The sequence below is a fragment of the Budorcas taxicolor genome, chromosome 1 (assembly GCF_023091745.1).
Source record: "Budorcas taxicolor isolate Tak-1 chromosome 1, Takin1.1, whole genome shotgun sequence".
NCBI classification, from domain to species: Eukaryota; Metazoa; Chordata; class Mammalia; order Artiodactyla; family Bovidae; genus Budorcas; species Budorcas taxicolor.
Window position 1 is genome coordinate 138,617,735 of NC_068910.1, and position 15,969 is coordinate 138,633,703.

At 40.4% G+C, this 15,969-nt stretch overlaps 2 protein-coding genes across 3 annotated transcripts in view; one reads left to right on the forward strand and one right to left on the reverse strand.

Moving 5' to 3' along the window:
• Nucleotides 1-15,969, forward strand: part of ATP13A5 (ATPase 13A5) — a 116,126-nt gene that overhangs the window by 70,752 nt on the left and 29,405 nt on the right. Inside the window, exons 18-24 of the mRNA XM_052643038.1 lie at nt 3,537-3,661; nt 4,457-4,617; nt 6,435-6,560; nt 7,662-7,741; nt 10,112-10,154; nt 12,045-12,154; nt 15,404-15,500. Of these exons, the coding sequence (XP_052498998.1) occupies nt 3,537-3,661; nt 4,457-4,617; nt 6,435-6,560; nt 7,662-7,741; nt 10,112-10,154; nt 12,045-12,154; nt 15,404-15,500 (742 nt within the window). The remainder of the gene's footprint in view (nt 1-3,536; nt 3,662-4,456; nt 4,618-6,434; nt 6,561-7,661; nt 7,742-10,111; nt 10,155-12,044; nt 12,155-15,403; nt 15,501-15,969) is intronic.
• Nucleotides 7,819-15,969, reverse strand: part of PLAAT1 (phospholipase A and acyltransferase 1) — a 66,982-nt gene continuing 58,831 nt past the window's right edge. Inside the window, exon 5 of one of the 2 annotated variants that reach the window (XM_052643239.1) lies at nt 7,819-8,121. In XM_052643239.1, the coding sequence (XP_052499199.1) occupies nt 8,050-8,121 (72 nt within the window). In that variant the 3' untranslated portion in view covers nt 7,819-8,049. Of the gene's footprint in view, nt 8,126-15,969 lie in introns of both variants that reach the window. The other variant, XM_052643416.1, reaches the window with a different exon arrangement.

Consider the following 15,969-nt stretch of genomic DNA (forward strand, 5'->3'; position numbering starts at 1 on the left):
AGAGAGGGGCAACTCTAAGCCACATTGGGGAGGACTTGCTCAGGCCACAGTGCTGGCTGGTGATGAAACAAGGATGGCAGTTGAGATCTCCTAACTCTCAGATGTCACTGAGTTATCTCTGCCCTATGTCCCATCATCCCATCCAAAACAAACAACCCCTCTTCAACTTTGGAGCATCATGTGGCTGACAGATTAGGGGTCCCCTAGAAAAATAGGGTTCAGAGAATACAGTTGTCACTTCGAATGACCTCCAGAAATTTTTAGACTTGATTTCTTTCAGGAATCAGTAGTATACCCCCTCAAAGCTGGAGGAGTGAGTGCAAGTTGAGTTCCTTATATGAAATAGAATTCAGTATTCTTTATTACATTCAACGAGTAAATTGTCCTCTGCAGAGGGTAATCTGTAAATTATTTTTTCTTTTTAAGTTATGCAGTTTTTAAAGGTTGTTTTTGAATTGTTTATGACAAAAGAGTAAAGAAATACTGTGCCAAATTGAATAAGAGACCGTATATGTTACTCATCTTTGATTCTGTTTTGCTGACAGAGAGGTCCTCACTTAATACAATTTTTTAAAAGTATCTGCCCATCTGCATAGATGTAGTGTGTTACTATTTACAACCTAAGTCCATCTACTCTAATATAATCAACAATCACATCCCTTCCTTACACTGTTTCTATTTCCCCCAACTATAAAATGTGGGATTAGATGCTCTCTAACGAGTCTTTCAGTCATGACATTTTAATCTTCTAAATAGAATCACAAAGCTCATTTTGAAATATATGAATGCCACTCTCAGGTTTAGTATTCAAGGTGTTAGCTATTCTTGAGCAAACATAAAGACTCATAACACAGGATTTTGTAATTTTTCAAGATACAAATTTTAATAATGAAAGTTAAGGTCATATGTGAAGACAAGATGTATTTTGCTTGAAGTGGAATGTAGACACTACCCAGCTGCTATATATATGGAGGCAACTGTGATATTCTCGTTTAAAAACTACCAGTGAGATAGACATTATTATAAATATAACAAAAAATGAGGATAAATGTACTAGATTTCCGACCATCTCAGGTTTTCCCAAAGAATATCAGGAGCCTATTTATCATGCTTCCTAGAATACAGTTATTATTTTCAAACAGGGTAAAAGAATAGGATTTTTTTTTTAGAGTCAAATTATATTTAGGAGAGGTTTCCAATTAGGAAAATTAAAAATGTTTTAAAAGCTGGCATCATAGTGAGGAAGTAGATGAGTTTCTTAGGATGGCTTAGGGAAAAAAAGACAAAATAAAAACAGAAGAAAATTCCTTAACAAGACTCACCCTTTTGTGAATTTAGCCCATTCCTATTGAGCTTGGCTATTATTAGATGTCCCTCAAGGCACTGAGGATTCAGAAGTGAATAAAATCAAATCCTTGCCTTCTCAAGGTTTATATCCTACTTGGGGGAAACAAATAATAAAGTTAATCTATAACATATGGTCAGGCAGTGATAAATGCTCTGAAGGAAAAAATAAAGCAGGTTAAAAGGATTTTTTAAATGACAGGAGGGTGGTATTTTACATGGGGTGATCAGGGAAGTCCTCCAAGGAGGACATTGAACAGAGATCTGAGTAAAAGTGAGGGAGTAAGGCGTACAGATATCCAGGGCAAAGCAGTGCAGACAATAGGAACAGTGGACAGTGCAAAGGCTCTGATGCAGGATTTTGCTGGAGTGTTGTAGAATCCTGAGATGCCCAAGTACCTGAAGCAGTGAACAAGGGAAGAGTCATAAAACAGAGATCCAAAACAGAACAAATTGATGAGAAGATTTTGGGATCTTTCTTTCAGTTCTAGTTAATGAGAACATAAATCCAATTTTTAATAGAAAGTCATGAAGCTAAATGATGGGAATTATAATATTTTCTGAGATCACGATGGCAGAATTCATATTTGATTATCTGAGTGTTCACCAGCGTGCCTAATGTGAGATCTAAAGTAGTGATTTAGTGATTGGACTTTTGAATGGAGGATGTAGCTACTCACTCTCTACTGCAGAGAGATGTTTCTTTAATGTATTCTTATCCAAGGGTAAATTATTTCTCATCAAGAGATTCAACTCTATTCTTTCTCTTAAAGAAGTTTACTGACCATGTGATCATTTCCCTCCCAAGTCCTACTAACATAATAGAAAAGAAATAGTTTCAAAGAAAACTAGAGAAGCAATAAGTGTAGATGAGAGATTTCTACAAATTTCTATAAGATGTAAAGTAACTGGAAGAGTGGTAGCTGAATCAGCAGGATAGAAGAAACTGTAGCCTACATCATGCCAGAGAGAGAGAGATTCCAAGAGGAAAGTTGGTTCACCCTGTAGAACCTGGGAGGATGAGCCTCTGATATGTCATGTACTATGGAAAGTAGGGGCTTCCCTGGTAGCTCAGCTGGTAAGGAATCCACCTGCAATGCAGGAGACCCTGGTTCCATCCCTGGGGTGGGAAGATTCCCCTGGAGAAGAGTTAGGCTACTCACTTCGTATTCGTGGGCTTCCCCGATGGCTCAAATGGTAAAGAATCCGCCTGCAATACAGGAGACTTAGGTTCGATCCCTGGGTTGGGAAGATCCGTTGGAGGAGGGAGTGGCAACTCAATCTAGCATTCTTGCCTGGAGAATCCCTATGGACAGAGGAGCCTGGTGGGCTACAGCCCATGGGGTCACAAAGACTTGGATACAACTGAGCAACTAAGCACAGCTCATGGAAGGTAGACCCTGAACATGGGGGGTGAGCTGAGAGCAGGCACAGAGATCGGTTCCCTAGGTCTCCCTCTCCTCCCCCTTCCTCTCCCTGCAATTGTAACTCCACTCTGGACAGAAAAAGGAACAATAGAGGATCAAGAAAGAAGTCTTGGCCCCCAAATTTACTTTCTAAAAAACACCTGAGCTTTATTTTCGAGGAGAAGTCTCACATAACTAATGGAACACAGTTAGATTCCAAGCCTCCAATTTCAAATTCTGAAAACTAAATTCTTGACTGATGTCATTCATGTATTTACTGGAGGCAACAGATGGAGGCTGAAATAAATGATTCCATATCCAACTATTACTATAATATCTGGTATTCAGTATGTACTTAATAAATGCCTACTAAACTAAAATGCTTACAAATTTAAAAATACATGCTTACATGTCAGATTATATACTTATAAATTTTAAACTGCTTATATGCTTACAAATTTAAAATATATATGACTAACAAAAAATTTTAAATACCCACAGAAGAATTGGAAGATAAATACATTATTTTAAAAGAATGGAGTTAAAAAACACGGAAAGAGCAGCTAAAAGATGTAGAATTGGTCACATCTGGGAAGGAGAAGGGGGAAGGTGCTGTGAAGACAGGGGCTATAGGTTTTCTTTATTATGAACTTTTGGATTCTTTCTGATTTGTTAAACCTGTGCATGTATGACATTGATAAAACTTCGAAATTTTAAAAAGAAATAAATTCAACTGTTGAGACTATATGGATATGCTTTAATATTGACTTTCTCCCAAACCCAAAGAGAACATGTGGAGTCCGAGTTAACATTTCTGGGACTTCTCGTAATGGAGAATCGCTTGAAAAAGGAAACCAAAGCAGTCTTGAAGGAGCTGAGTGAGGCCCGCATCAGGACTGTGATGATTACTGGTATGCGTTTCTGGAAGCTTAACAAGTTAAATCCATCCTAGGCATAAGCAAAAGGCAATGTGAGCTGAGTGAGTCCCTGTGGCCGAGGCAGGAGGAACAATGCTTTGCTGTCAAGATTATCACCCTCTGCTCCAGTTACCTGGGAACTTGGGGAGCTCCTCTCAATGACTGTGAGCTTTGGAGGCAAGGACCATGTCTCATTCTCTTTGCCTAAGGCCCTCTGTTCCTATCCAGGGTTTGCTCAGGGCCAATAGGCTCACAGCAGATATTGAAAGATGAGAACGGGGTTCTCATGAAGAACCCCTGAAGAACCCCAGTGACACCTCTGTGTAAAGGGGTGAGACTGTCCTTCAGGCAGGTGGGGTAGGCATGATTTGTGATGATTAAATTCAACATGGCTGATCCTAAGTGCTTTTTTTTTCTTTAACTTAATTGGAATCCAGATCCCAAGAATAGGTTGATGTTATCAGACCAAGCCTATACCTTCACCACTGAAAATTGTCAGTCTCCTGAGGATGAGTTGTAAAGCACTTGAACATTTATTTACTCATTAGTGCATATTTTGGAAATATGAGATGTTCCTGGACTTGATGCTAGGATGAAAGGGAGAGGTAGACATAATGTTTGACCACTAGGAATAGACAGGCTTGATAAACATTATGAAAAAACGCAGAAAGTGTTAAATGCCCCCGAAGAGCACTAACAACATATTATGGTCACTCAGAGGAGGGAGCATTCAGTCCTGGATGCTGAGAGGTTTCTACATAAATCAAGTCCTCTTTCTTTGTCATCTAGGTGACAATCTTCAAACAGCCATTACTGTTGCGAAGAATTCTGAAATGATTCCTCGAGGGAGCCAAGTCATCCTTGTTGAAGCCAACGAACCTGAAGAGTTCGCCCCTGCTTCTGTGACCTGGCAGCTGGTGGAGAACCAGGAGAATGGGCCTGGAAAGAATGTGAGTGAATGTCAGAAAGCCTCTCCATGGACCGGGGCTGATGCAATACAGCCCTGATCCTGGGCAGCCCTCTCTCAGCATTAGAAGTCATCACAGTAGTAATCCCTCCCATCTGCCCCGAGTTTTACAGTTTGCAAAGCTTTTAGCATTTCCACTGACACTCCTCAGGCTTGGCTTCATGTAGAAATTACTCAGAAGCGTTTTCAAGCTTCCAAGGCTAAAACTAGAGATTCAGCGAGACTCTCTGGGCTGGGAACTGAGTCCTTCGCCTAGTGATTCCTGAGTACAGATGTGGCTGAGACTCACTGATTTACATCCATAGTTCCCATCTGATCCTCAGTCACCCTACACAGTTGAGCAAAGTATTCATTTTACAAACGAGAGAGCTGAGGCCTAGAGAGGTAAGCTTGCCACGACACACACTGGTGAGCTGCAGAGCAGGGCATCAAGCGGGCTGTTTGACCCCCACTCCCCTAATTCATGGTCATTTAGACTGTACTGGACTTGCGAAGTGACATGAACAGATGTCAGGCTTCTCTAGGCAGCAAGCTTCCTGTGCACTTCCCCCAGGATGGCTCTTTCTTGTGAAGAGAATGGGCTGCAGCTTGATGTTTCATTACTAGATGGGTCGCCTCTGCTTTTGTGTGAATTCAAAGAGATGGTTCTCAGGGTGATAAATTACAAAAAGCTCCCTTCCTTCAGGCTGACCAGCCCTTCAGATTGTCCAGTGTCGAGTATTTCTTTGTGCAGCACACAAGCTACACAGCTGTATGGAGTGGCCCTGCCCCTACCCTGTGAAGAGGTGTGTTAACTTAGCTCAAATCCGTTGTGCTCCAATCTCTGCTTTCAGGGGATTTCTGGTGCTGATTTCCTTCTAAACTCACTTGCCTCAGCAACTACATGTATTGCCTCAACTGCACTGTGTGACGAAAGTCAGATCCTCACTAATTTTTTAAAAGTCCTTAGTGTACTTCAATAAAAATTAGTTTGCATGTACATATACAGATTTTTAAATAAGGATGGTATATTTTTTAATGTATTTTAATGAGGTATAGTTGATTTAGCGTTGTTAGTTTCTGCTATATAGCAAAGTGATTCAGTTATACATATATACTCTTTTTTCATATTTTTTCCCATTATAATTTATTACAGGATACAGATTTTCACTAGTTTTTAATAGAGTCCAAACATTTCCCTGGCAGCCCAGTGGTTAAGACTCTGTGCTCTCAGCGCAGGGGACATGGGTTCCATCCCTGGCTGGGGAACTAAGATTCCCACTGCCATGCATAATGCATCAAAAATAACAATAATAAGGTGCAGGGACACGAGGTGGAAGGGGATCTGGGCACCTTGAGGGAAGTGTTGGGCAGAGGTCAGGTTAGGCTCTGAAGAAAGGGTTTACCTACTTTACAGGGAAGAAATCCGGGCATGATTTCTGAATGAATGGTAAGAGATCTTAAGAAACAAAAGGTTGGCTGAGGAGCAGGAAGAGAAGGGAAGAATGTTTCCTCTTCTTCCCTGGAGTCACTCATTGGAACCTTGGAATGATTTCCTCAGTAGCCTGACATCACACATATTATCTCCCAGACTAGGATCCAGAGCCTCATATTGCCAAAGTAATCTCTTTTCATTTAATTTTTGGGGAACATTTTGAGTGTCGTGTTTATATGAGTCTAAGTTCTGTGGACAAATTCTACATTATATATTTGCTGGTCCTCACACTGTTGCATAACATGAATACACTTCCTTCCATAAAATGTAGGAAAACAGCAACATCCTTAAGATCCAAGGTAGAAATAATGCCCTTTTGATTTTAGGAAACCTACATCAACATTGGAAACAGTTCAGTGCCTGTTGAAGAAAAAGGGAGCTGTTACCATTTTGCAATGAGTGGGAAATCATACCAAGTGATACTGCAGCATTTCAACAGCTTGCTTCCAAAAGTAAGTACTGGAGAAATGACATGTTTAGTTTTGCTCCTCAAATTAGTGAGATAAAAAGGGTAAGTGAACAGTAAAGGAGAGGATTAGCAAGGTTATCTCAGAATTAGGAAATAAACAGCCTCACAGGGAGCACTGTTTCTTCAAGAGGTTTCCCTTCATCACTCCTCTTATATCACTCATCACACATCCACGTGTCCAAGGCCTCCTATTCAGAGCCTGAGGCTGGTGTTGCCCCTTGCCCCGCCCCCGTAGCCAGTCCAGTCCGTTTTCCTCCTCCCTGCCTCCCCAGCAGAGGGAACCTAGAAGTAGTTCCAAACACGCTCCCTGTTGTTTGGAATTTGCTTTTCTCTGAAAGCCACTAACTCATGTCGGGCTGAGCTCTATTCCCATTCCTGTCTGGATTCTTAAATTACAGCAGGAGGAAACAAAGGCTTTATGGTTTATTTTCAAAATCATTTGTTATCTTGTTGCTGTGTGTCTATTTTAAAATAGTGCCGTGCAGAGTGGTGCCATTGGTGGGAAGGAAACAAGCGGAGCGGCAGCAACCATCTGTTAGCAGTGTCTTGAAAGTCCTGTCACCTTTCCAGTCGAGGACCATAGAGTCTAGACCCCCACGGTGTCTAGAAAGCTGTTAGTGCAGTTCCTCATTGAAGAGATAGGAAAGCTGAGACTCAGAGACATTGTCATTTGCCTAAGGTCTTCACAGTCCAGGACAGAACTATAATAGAACCTTGATTCTTAACTCCCAATCTATTGCTCCTTCCTCTGCAATTGTGGAGATGGTGCTTAATGAAAAGAACTGTAGTTGCCTAAGCATTTTAATCTTATATACTCCTCTGATTTTCAGTTACTGTTATTCATTAGAGCTTATCCCATCTTGGAAAAATGATCAGGAACAAAGTAATAGACTTGTGATGGAGAACCAAAAGGGAAGGTTAAACTGTTAAATCCCCCTTTTGCCCTTTCCTGATATTTGGTCTGATGTTATATCACCCAATGCTATATTAAAATGGTGGCCAGAAGTAATTTTTCAAGACTCCTCTTTTATTTTAAAAGTGTTCTTTGTTCTAATCTTATTGCAATTGTTATTTTTCTTTTTAGATTCTGGTGAATGGAACGATTTTTGCAAGAATGTCCCCTGGGCAGAAATCTAGCCTTGTTGAAGAATTTCAGAAATTAAAGTAGGTTTTAGTGCATGAAAGGAGAGTGTATTTGTTATCAATTGCTGTGTAACAAATTATCCCCAAAACACAGTGGCTTAGAATAACACGATTTATTTTTTTTAACGTTACTGTGGGTCAGGAATTCAGGCGTGCTTAGCAGAGTCTTCTGGCTCCAGGTCCCTCTCAAGGTGTCATCAGGCGTCGACCAGTCCTGCAGTCATCTGAGCCACTTGGTGGGGAAGGATCTGCCGCCAGCCTCACTCCAGGTGTCGTTGGCAAGATTCAGTTCCTTGTGGAAAGTTGAGCTAAGAGTCTCAATTTTTCACTCATTGTTGGGCACAAGCCACACTTGATTCCTTGCCATGAGTGATTTCATAGGGATTCTCACAGAGTATCAGCTAGCTCCAGTGAGAGTTAGCAAGCAAGAAGAGTCAGAGAGAGAGAAGAGAGATGACTATTTTTTATATCTTCGTTTTAGAAATGACATCCTATTCTGTCACTTTACTCCTTTCACTAGAAGCAAATCACTCGGTTGGTCCACACTCAAAGGAAGGCACTAGATAACCTCATGAATTCCAGAAGGTGGGCCATTTTAGAAGCTGTCGGCCCCAAAGAACATTCCTTTTGCAGCTGGTAGGGCTTATCATAAAGGAAGATCCCCCTGCTTGCATACAGAGACTAGAAACAACAGCATTCTCTATAGCTCAGAATGGGGGGGGGGGGGGGGGGGAGTGAGGAAGCGTGTGAGTTATCACCTGGAATTATTTGAGGTTGGTCCATTAGAAGATACGTAAACAATTTCAGATCTTCCAGGAAAGAGAAGAAATTATATTTTTACTGTTTTAGGTACAGAGGCAAAAATAAAACAAAGGAAAAATTTCCTTGTTAACTCCTTCAAAAATACAGATGACCAAGTCACATGAGAGTGAAATGGTTCTTCTTGAGACCAGACCTACCTATTACTTGCTGGGAAGGTTACAGCTTCTGGACTCAGATTTCTAGAAAGTTAAGTAAGGAATGAAGAGTAGTAAAACTTTAGATAATTGCTGATAAGTAGTAGATAAACTCAAGAGACTGCTTTTGACTATTATTTTTTGTTGCCTAAGCATTCTTAGGGACGTTTCCAAAACTGCCTATTAACTCCCATAATGCCTTGAGGCTGGGTTAGTAACCAGTGTCTAAAATGACTATTTTTACTTACATGGTCATTATATGATATTGGCTGAAGAAAGTAATTTTGCCCTTCTCAAATACTTGAGAAATGTTGCCAGCTTAAATGCTTACTTTTGAAAAGCTGTATTCCCCTAAAGAAAAATCAATTCAGGGTGATATATGCTATCTCAGAATAAGTTATCTTCTCAATTTCCAGATGTTGCTCTTCATTCAGCATTTATTCTTTATTCAGACAACACTAGAAGATGTAAGATTCCTCCTGTGATATAAAGACTAAATACATACTTTATGCCTGATGAAAGGAAGCCATTTTCAGCAAATGTATAGTCTTGACACATACATCAGCACAAATAAATGTTTACCGTGAGATTTTCATATACACTTACTAAAGAGTAGATTGAACCTACAAACTTGTTTACATTTGGCCATATTTGACCTATAAAGATGGCTGTTTTTTATGTCAACTAATAATAAGGAAATTCTCTGAGAATTTCATTTTCTCCTATATTGTATTATTTCACGTGTTTTTAGCAAGTTGCCACTGAGCCTTTAATAATATTGCCATTAATCAATACCTCCAATGTATTATTTCCTTATAATGGAACACACAGTGTGTCTTGCATCAGAAACTCCTTTAGTAACAGCTTTACAATTCACTCTTCTCTTTATACAGTTGTGCCTGCACATCAAACTGGTATAGATGGGAAGCGTGTTATCTTATTTTCACTCCAAGATGCATCTAGAATATGTATATACATCTCTAGTTGTTATCTGTTAAACCATTCCCAAATGTTTCTTCTCCTAGTGTCTACATGCTAAACTTTCAGCAGCAGTGAGCAACCAAAACACAGATGGACTAGGTTACTATCTGTGCGTTAGGGTGTGAGAAACACTGTGATTATGACAGTACTCACTTCAACTTGGCCTTGGTGGATATAATCCAACAGGACTTCTTTTGAAGTGTGCGAATATCTTTATGGATGTCCTAGGCAGTATTGCCATCATTTCCATGTGACTGATTGAAACAATATTCCAGAGCTTTATTCCTCTGGGAATATTTCTCTGCAAGTTATTTTCCTTCAGCTTGATTCTACACATGCTCAGGAGACACACACACACACACACACACACACACACATCATGCATGTTAGTTGTGATGTAAATTACTCAAGTGAGGCATTAAGCTATTAACGTTTCTTATCCTTTCCCTCGCAGTTATTATGTAGGCATGTGTGGAGATGGAGCTAATGACTGTGGGGTGAGTAGAAATTACTTCTTCTAACGCAGGGGGTGCATTGATATCCCTTCTGAGGACCCCACATTCCCTGTGGTCTGACTCTTCACCCTTCTGCCAACAATCACATCACTTAGTCATTTTGATGTTTATATTCATTTCTACCAGAGTATGGGTTGGATGTGGTCAAGAGTAAAGTGAGACAAGTCACTTCAGCTGTTTTCTAGCAACTTTTAGAATAATAAAGACAAAGACAGGCTACAAAGGCTCCCGTATTTCAGACCCAAAAGGGACTTTACAAGACTAGGTGGTTTAAATCTCTCCTGTTATAAATAAGGAAATGCGCCTCAGGGAGGTAAATTCTTTTTTTCCTTTTTTTTCCTTTTTTTTCCTAAAGGCACACAGCTGGTAAAGGCTTAGTGAAGGAAAAATTTGAAATTGATGATAAAGCTTTGAATTATGTGTAAATCGTATTTATTCCTGCCAAATTCTCCACCAGGGTTACTTTATACAATCTGGATTTACTCCCAAATTTTCACACTCAGCAAAATCATAAACCAAATTATTTGGTTATTACATACAATAGCAAACTGAAATTACAAGATTTTCAGCAGATTACTCCTCTGATACAAGTTTTATAATCTGAGTTTCAAAGATACAGTTGAAATAGTGGCTTACCTTGAAGATTTATGTATGTCAGAAAATATTTTGGGAGCCAATCTGTGGGAGAAGTAATGAAGAGAATTGTTTTGTACTTCCAAAACCTATTGTATACTTAAGGTCTGGGTATTTGTTTTATTTATTTCTTAAATATTTTCTTCAAAGTTCTGTGATAAACTAAGCTCATAGATAGTGGTTATGAATTTTTCTGCCTCATACTTTGTGAGAAGTAGTTAGCTGTCAGTCTGCTCTTCAAATCTAGGGTGAGTACACATTCTCACTAATTATGTGGAATTTAAAACAAAACAAATAAATCAGATGTTATGCAGGACATAGTCTCTGCCACTGAAAAGTTCATTACCTGATAGGGGAAAAAATCATGCATAAAACTAATCCTAACATATAAAGCAGATGGTCCTAAATTACATGGTAGAGGTACAAAGTACTAAGGGAAAAATGAGAAAGAAGGAAATATTCTAATATTCATTGAACATGAACTTGGTGTATACTGGCCATGGTTACCAGGAACTTTGCAAGTTCTATAGCAGTACAGAAATACAAAGTCTCATTTTACGTTCATACCCTTCTTGTAGGATTAGGGGCTGGCTGCCTGCTCATTGGCTGCTGTCTGCTTGGGGCACTCTCTGAGCAGTTTTCAGTCTTGATGAGAAAAGAGTTAGTCCTTATTTCAGTGAGACATCCTATACCTTGGAAAGATTCTCTGATGAGTGTAATCTGGTCCCTGCCTCCAGCGAAGGTGCTCTATGTCCCAAATTTCATCCCAGCAGTTAGCTGGTTGGCTGGATCAGGCAGCCTGGGAGAAAGTGGCATTAGACAGTTTTTCCTGTAGTTCATGAAGATGACCTGTTAAGTACAAAATTGTGATGGTAAAGGCCTCTACAAAGGTCCATCCAAACGCTGTCATCTTTTTGATCGACTTCTCAAATGAGTCCTTCCACTTTCTTAGCCTGTCTACATCCCCTCAACCAACACACACACACACGCACACACACACACACACACACACACACACACACACATACGCACACCCCTTCTTCTACCACTGAGTCATTGTTGGTGCCTCTTTAATTGGTAACTTCATGTATCCAGGTGGAGGGGCAGCCTAAACAGGGATCCAGCAGCGGAAGGGTACAATACTATCAACTCTATAATGTGAAAAATAGCCTTGAGGTGTTTGAACAGTTAGAGCCTGGTCTGAGGAGTCATGGGTATAACATGGATTTATCATTCTAGGCTTTGAAAATGGCTCATGCGGGCATTTCACTGTCAGAGCAGGAGGCATCTGTGGCCTCCCCTTTCACCTCAAAAACAACCAACATCGAGTGTGTGCCTCATCTCATCAGGTAAGCTAGCTCTTCCTCTTCTATCCTCTGACCGTCTGGCTCACTGTTTGGCTCCAGGTGGAATTCAGCTCTAATTGAAAGTGACCGATGTCACGGCGGAAACTTGGCTGCCGTGCTGTCGAGAACCAGTTAAGGGGAGGGGGCTGTGAGTGCTGCCTAAGAATGCTGATAAAATCAAGAAGGTGACTTTGCTGAGTTTTAAAGAACACATGGCTGTGGACGCTAGTGTTGATATTTTAAAGCCAGCTGTATATCTCACTTCTCCTCTCCCTTAGTTGTTTATGTTGGATGCTTACTGGAACCTTTCTCTCAGGAGTTGGGGATGGAGAAGAAGCAGAAAAGGAATCCTCTACCACATAGCCTTCTCCTAGCAGCAAAATGTCTCCAAAGTCCAGATTAGTGAATATCCAGAATGACTGCACCTACCTTTACTATCCTGACGCTGGGAGGGACTGGGGGCAGGAGGAGAAGGGGACGACAGAGGATGAGATGGCTGGATGGCATCACGGACTCGATGGACGTGAGTCTGAGTGAACTCCGGGAGTTGGTGATGGACAGGGAGGCCTGGCGTGCTGCGATTCATGGGGTCTTGTCGGACATGACTGAGCGACTGAACTGAACTGACCTTTACTATCACTACTGTCTTAACCTGCTTTGTGTCATGGTGACTACAAAACAAGAGTGCCGGGACACTCACCTCACTCATGCGGCTCTTTTTAAATATTGTTCTTGAAAATGTGGTGTATTAAAAATGAGACAGAACTTTGCCCGGGAGGACTCACATTCCAGTAAGGGGTATAGAGAAATATATATGTAGATATAATCACCTAACACAGAATCTTCTGCCTAAGGAATGAGAGGTGCTCAATAAATTAGCTTTCCATAAATGAAGGTGCAAACAATACAGTCATCATGCCAGTAGTTCAGAATGATAACTCAAGCTAGGAGGGACTGTTTCAGAGGTAGGTTGTAATTTGAAGGATAAATGGGATGTATGGAAACACTAAAGAGGTGGGAGTGGAATTCCAGATAAAGGAAATGGAGAGCCATGTTTAGAAATGGGGCTTTCATTGGAGAGTGCAGGGGCCTGACTGCTAAACTGAGCTGGAAGATTTCTCAGATGGGAGCTGTGGAGGTGAGGCTGGAACACCAGGTGTGGAGGCCTCAGATAGGGGATTCAAACTCCTGGACAGTTGCACCAAGTGCATACTTGATTCATCCAAAAGGCAGTAGCACTTGAACTTCCGATGCTCTTTCTCGTGCAAGTTGTGTGATGCATTTATGATTGCAATATATTGTTTTAAAATACAAGTCAGGATGCAAAATTTTCTCTAGTGGCAGATGGCTTAGTAAGTCTTCACGATAGAAACCCTCTTCTTTTATACTTCACAAATTCATAAAAATACAGAGTTCAGCTCTGTTATGCTGAATTTACCCTTGCTATTCTTGATGCCTGCATAGTCCTGAGAAAATATCCTTTAGAGGAGCGATAATGTGCAGTTTTAGGTACATGGGTCTACAGGTTTCCATTATTATTCTTTGAAACATGATTGGCTTGTTATAGTGCAAGTCCTTTAGGGCAAGGACTATGCCTTATTAATTTCTATGTCGTTGTGCCTCCCACGACACATCAGAGCCTTCGATGAATGTTTGTGGAATGCATTAAGTAAATGAATGAACCACTTAAAATTCACATCCATTAGGAATAGCAGTCATTGTGGAGGCCTTGCAAACATTCTTTATGCTTTACCACTTTGGATTTTTGCACTTTTTTTTTTGATGTGGGTGTCTATTCTCTGGGAAATGTACACAACTGAAGAATAAAGGATGAAATCACACAGTTTATGTCAGAAAACAATCTAGGTTTCACATGTTTTCCCCTTCTCACCTGGTTTTCTCTCTCCCCTCTGTGCTGAAAACAGAAAGGTAGTGTCTCACAGTCTGGTGGAAAGCATTGACCTGAGGTGTCCAGCATGGTTTTTGGCTATCTGGGTTTTCCTTCTCATGTCCCTGGCCTGTAGGAAAACTTTGAGCAGCACAGGTGTCCATGTCACTGGGGACTGGAGATCAAGAGTATATGGGCTGCCTCCCATATGGATTCGCTTCTACCTTGACAAGAGGAGGCTGCAGGAGTGCTTGTTGGCCAAGTTCCTCCCTCCCCCGACACTTGCTACTTTGGCCTGACATAATCCATTACTAATTAGACCCAATTAGAAGATTAATAGTTCAAACAGAATTTTTTAAAGAATATTTACCTTTTCCCTTTTTTATTGAAGTATAGTTGACATACATTATATTAATTTCAGATGTACAACATAGTGATTCAACATATATGTATATTATGAACTGATCACCATGATAAGTCCAGTAACCATCTGACACATTAGAAAATTATTAAATATTATTGACGAGGGACTATTTACTTTTGACACTGTGATTTTTACAATTGTCTTTTTCTCTTTGTGTTTCCAAACCAGCTCCCATTATTACCCTGGGTTCTTCCTGGTGTACTGAAGCCAACAAAGCCCATTTCATCTCAAATATTGGCCTCACATCTACTTTTTTCCTATAATGTGAGAGCACCCAGTCCTTAGCATCATGACTCTAAGGGACTCTAAAACATACACAAGGAGCAAGTGTTGCCAGGATGAAATGAAGCACAAGCCAGCCAGTGCTTGACATGTTGCACCTTGTCATAGTGTATTGTGTTTATAATCTTCTTAATTCATGGGAAGCTTGTTGAAAATAAGGACTGTGCCTGATTAATTTATATCCTCTGTGACTCTGAGCATAATGCTGCTATCTTATAAGCTTTAAGTAAAAGCGAGCTTAAGAGTCAATGGGTGAGATGATGGTTGAAGGAAAGAATGAGTGAATGAATAGTTAAATGAATCATTGAGAGGATGAATCAGTGATGAAGTGAATGTATATATCAAAGAAAGAAACTGAAGTTGCTCAGTCATGTCCAACTTTTTGCGACCCCATGGACTGTAGCCTACCAGGTTCCTCTGTCCAGGGATTTTCCAGGCAAGAGTACTGGAGTGGCCATTTCCTTCTCCACGAGATCTTGCTGACCCAGGGATTGAACTCAGGTCTCCAGCATTGTAGGCAGACACTTTACCATCTGAGCCACCAGGGAAGCCCAAGTATGTATCAACAAGCCATTAAAATGAGCTCCTTTGAAAATATAAAAGAGACTGGGAGATATGTATCATATAGAACCAATTACTTTTATTTTTTCTTAAACAGAGAAGGCCGAGCTGCTCTTGTTTCATCCTTCGGGGTATTTAAATACTTGACCATGTACGGCATGATCCAGTTTATTGGCACATCACTGCTTTATTGGGTATGAACCAAAATAATTTCTTCCCAGTTCTAATTGCATTTACATCCCCTGTTTATTTTGGGTGGGAGTGCAGCTCCTACACAGGATTTAATGTTTTATAAATAAATTACTTTTTTTCAAAATAGGTGTCCACAAACTTGAGAACTTGGTATAACTGTGCATGAAACAGAGCTAGAAATGAGTAGATGTGGCTCAGTTTCTGAGAGTGTTGTTTTTCTCTAGATAACCTGAGACACTTGACCTCCTCAAGCCTCTACTTCTTCACTTAGAGTATGGAGAGAGCTTCAGAGCAGCCTAAATATAACTCAGCAGGCAATGCATCAGTCTCCAACTGTGGAATATTTTTGGCAGACTAAGAAGAGATTAAAAAGAGAGAGAAGTTGTTGAATTTGACTTTGAAGGACTAAAAACTGGAAAGATTCCCATACCAGAGCTTTAGTTCTGAACCTGCCCAGAACCTCTACATGTC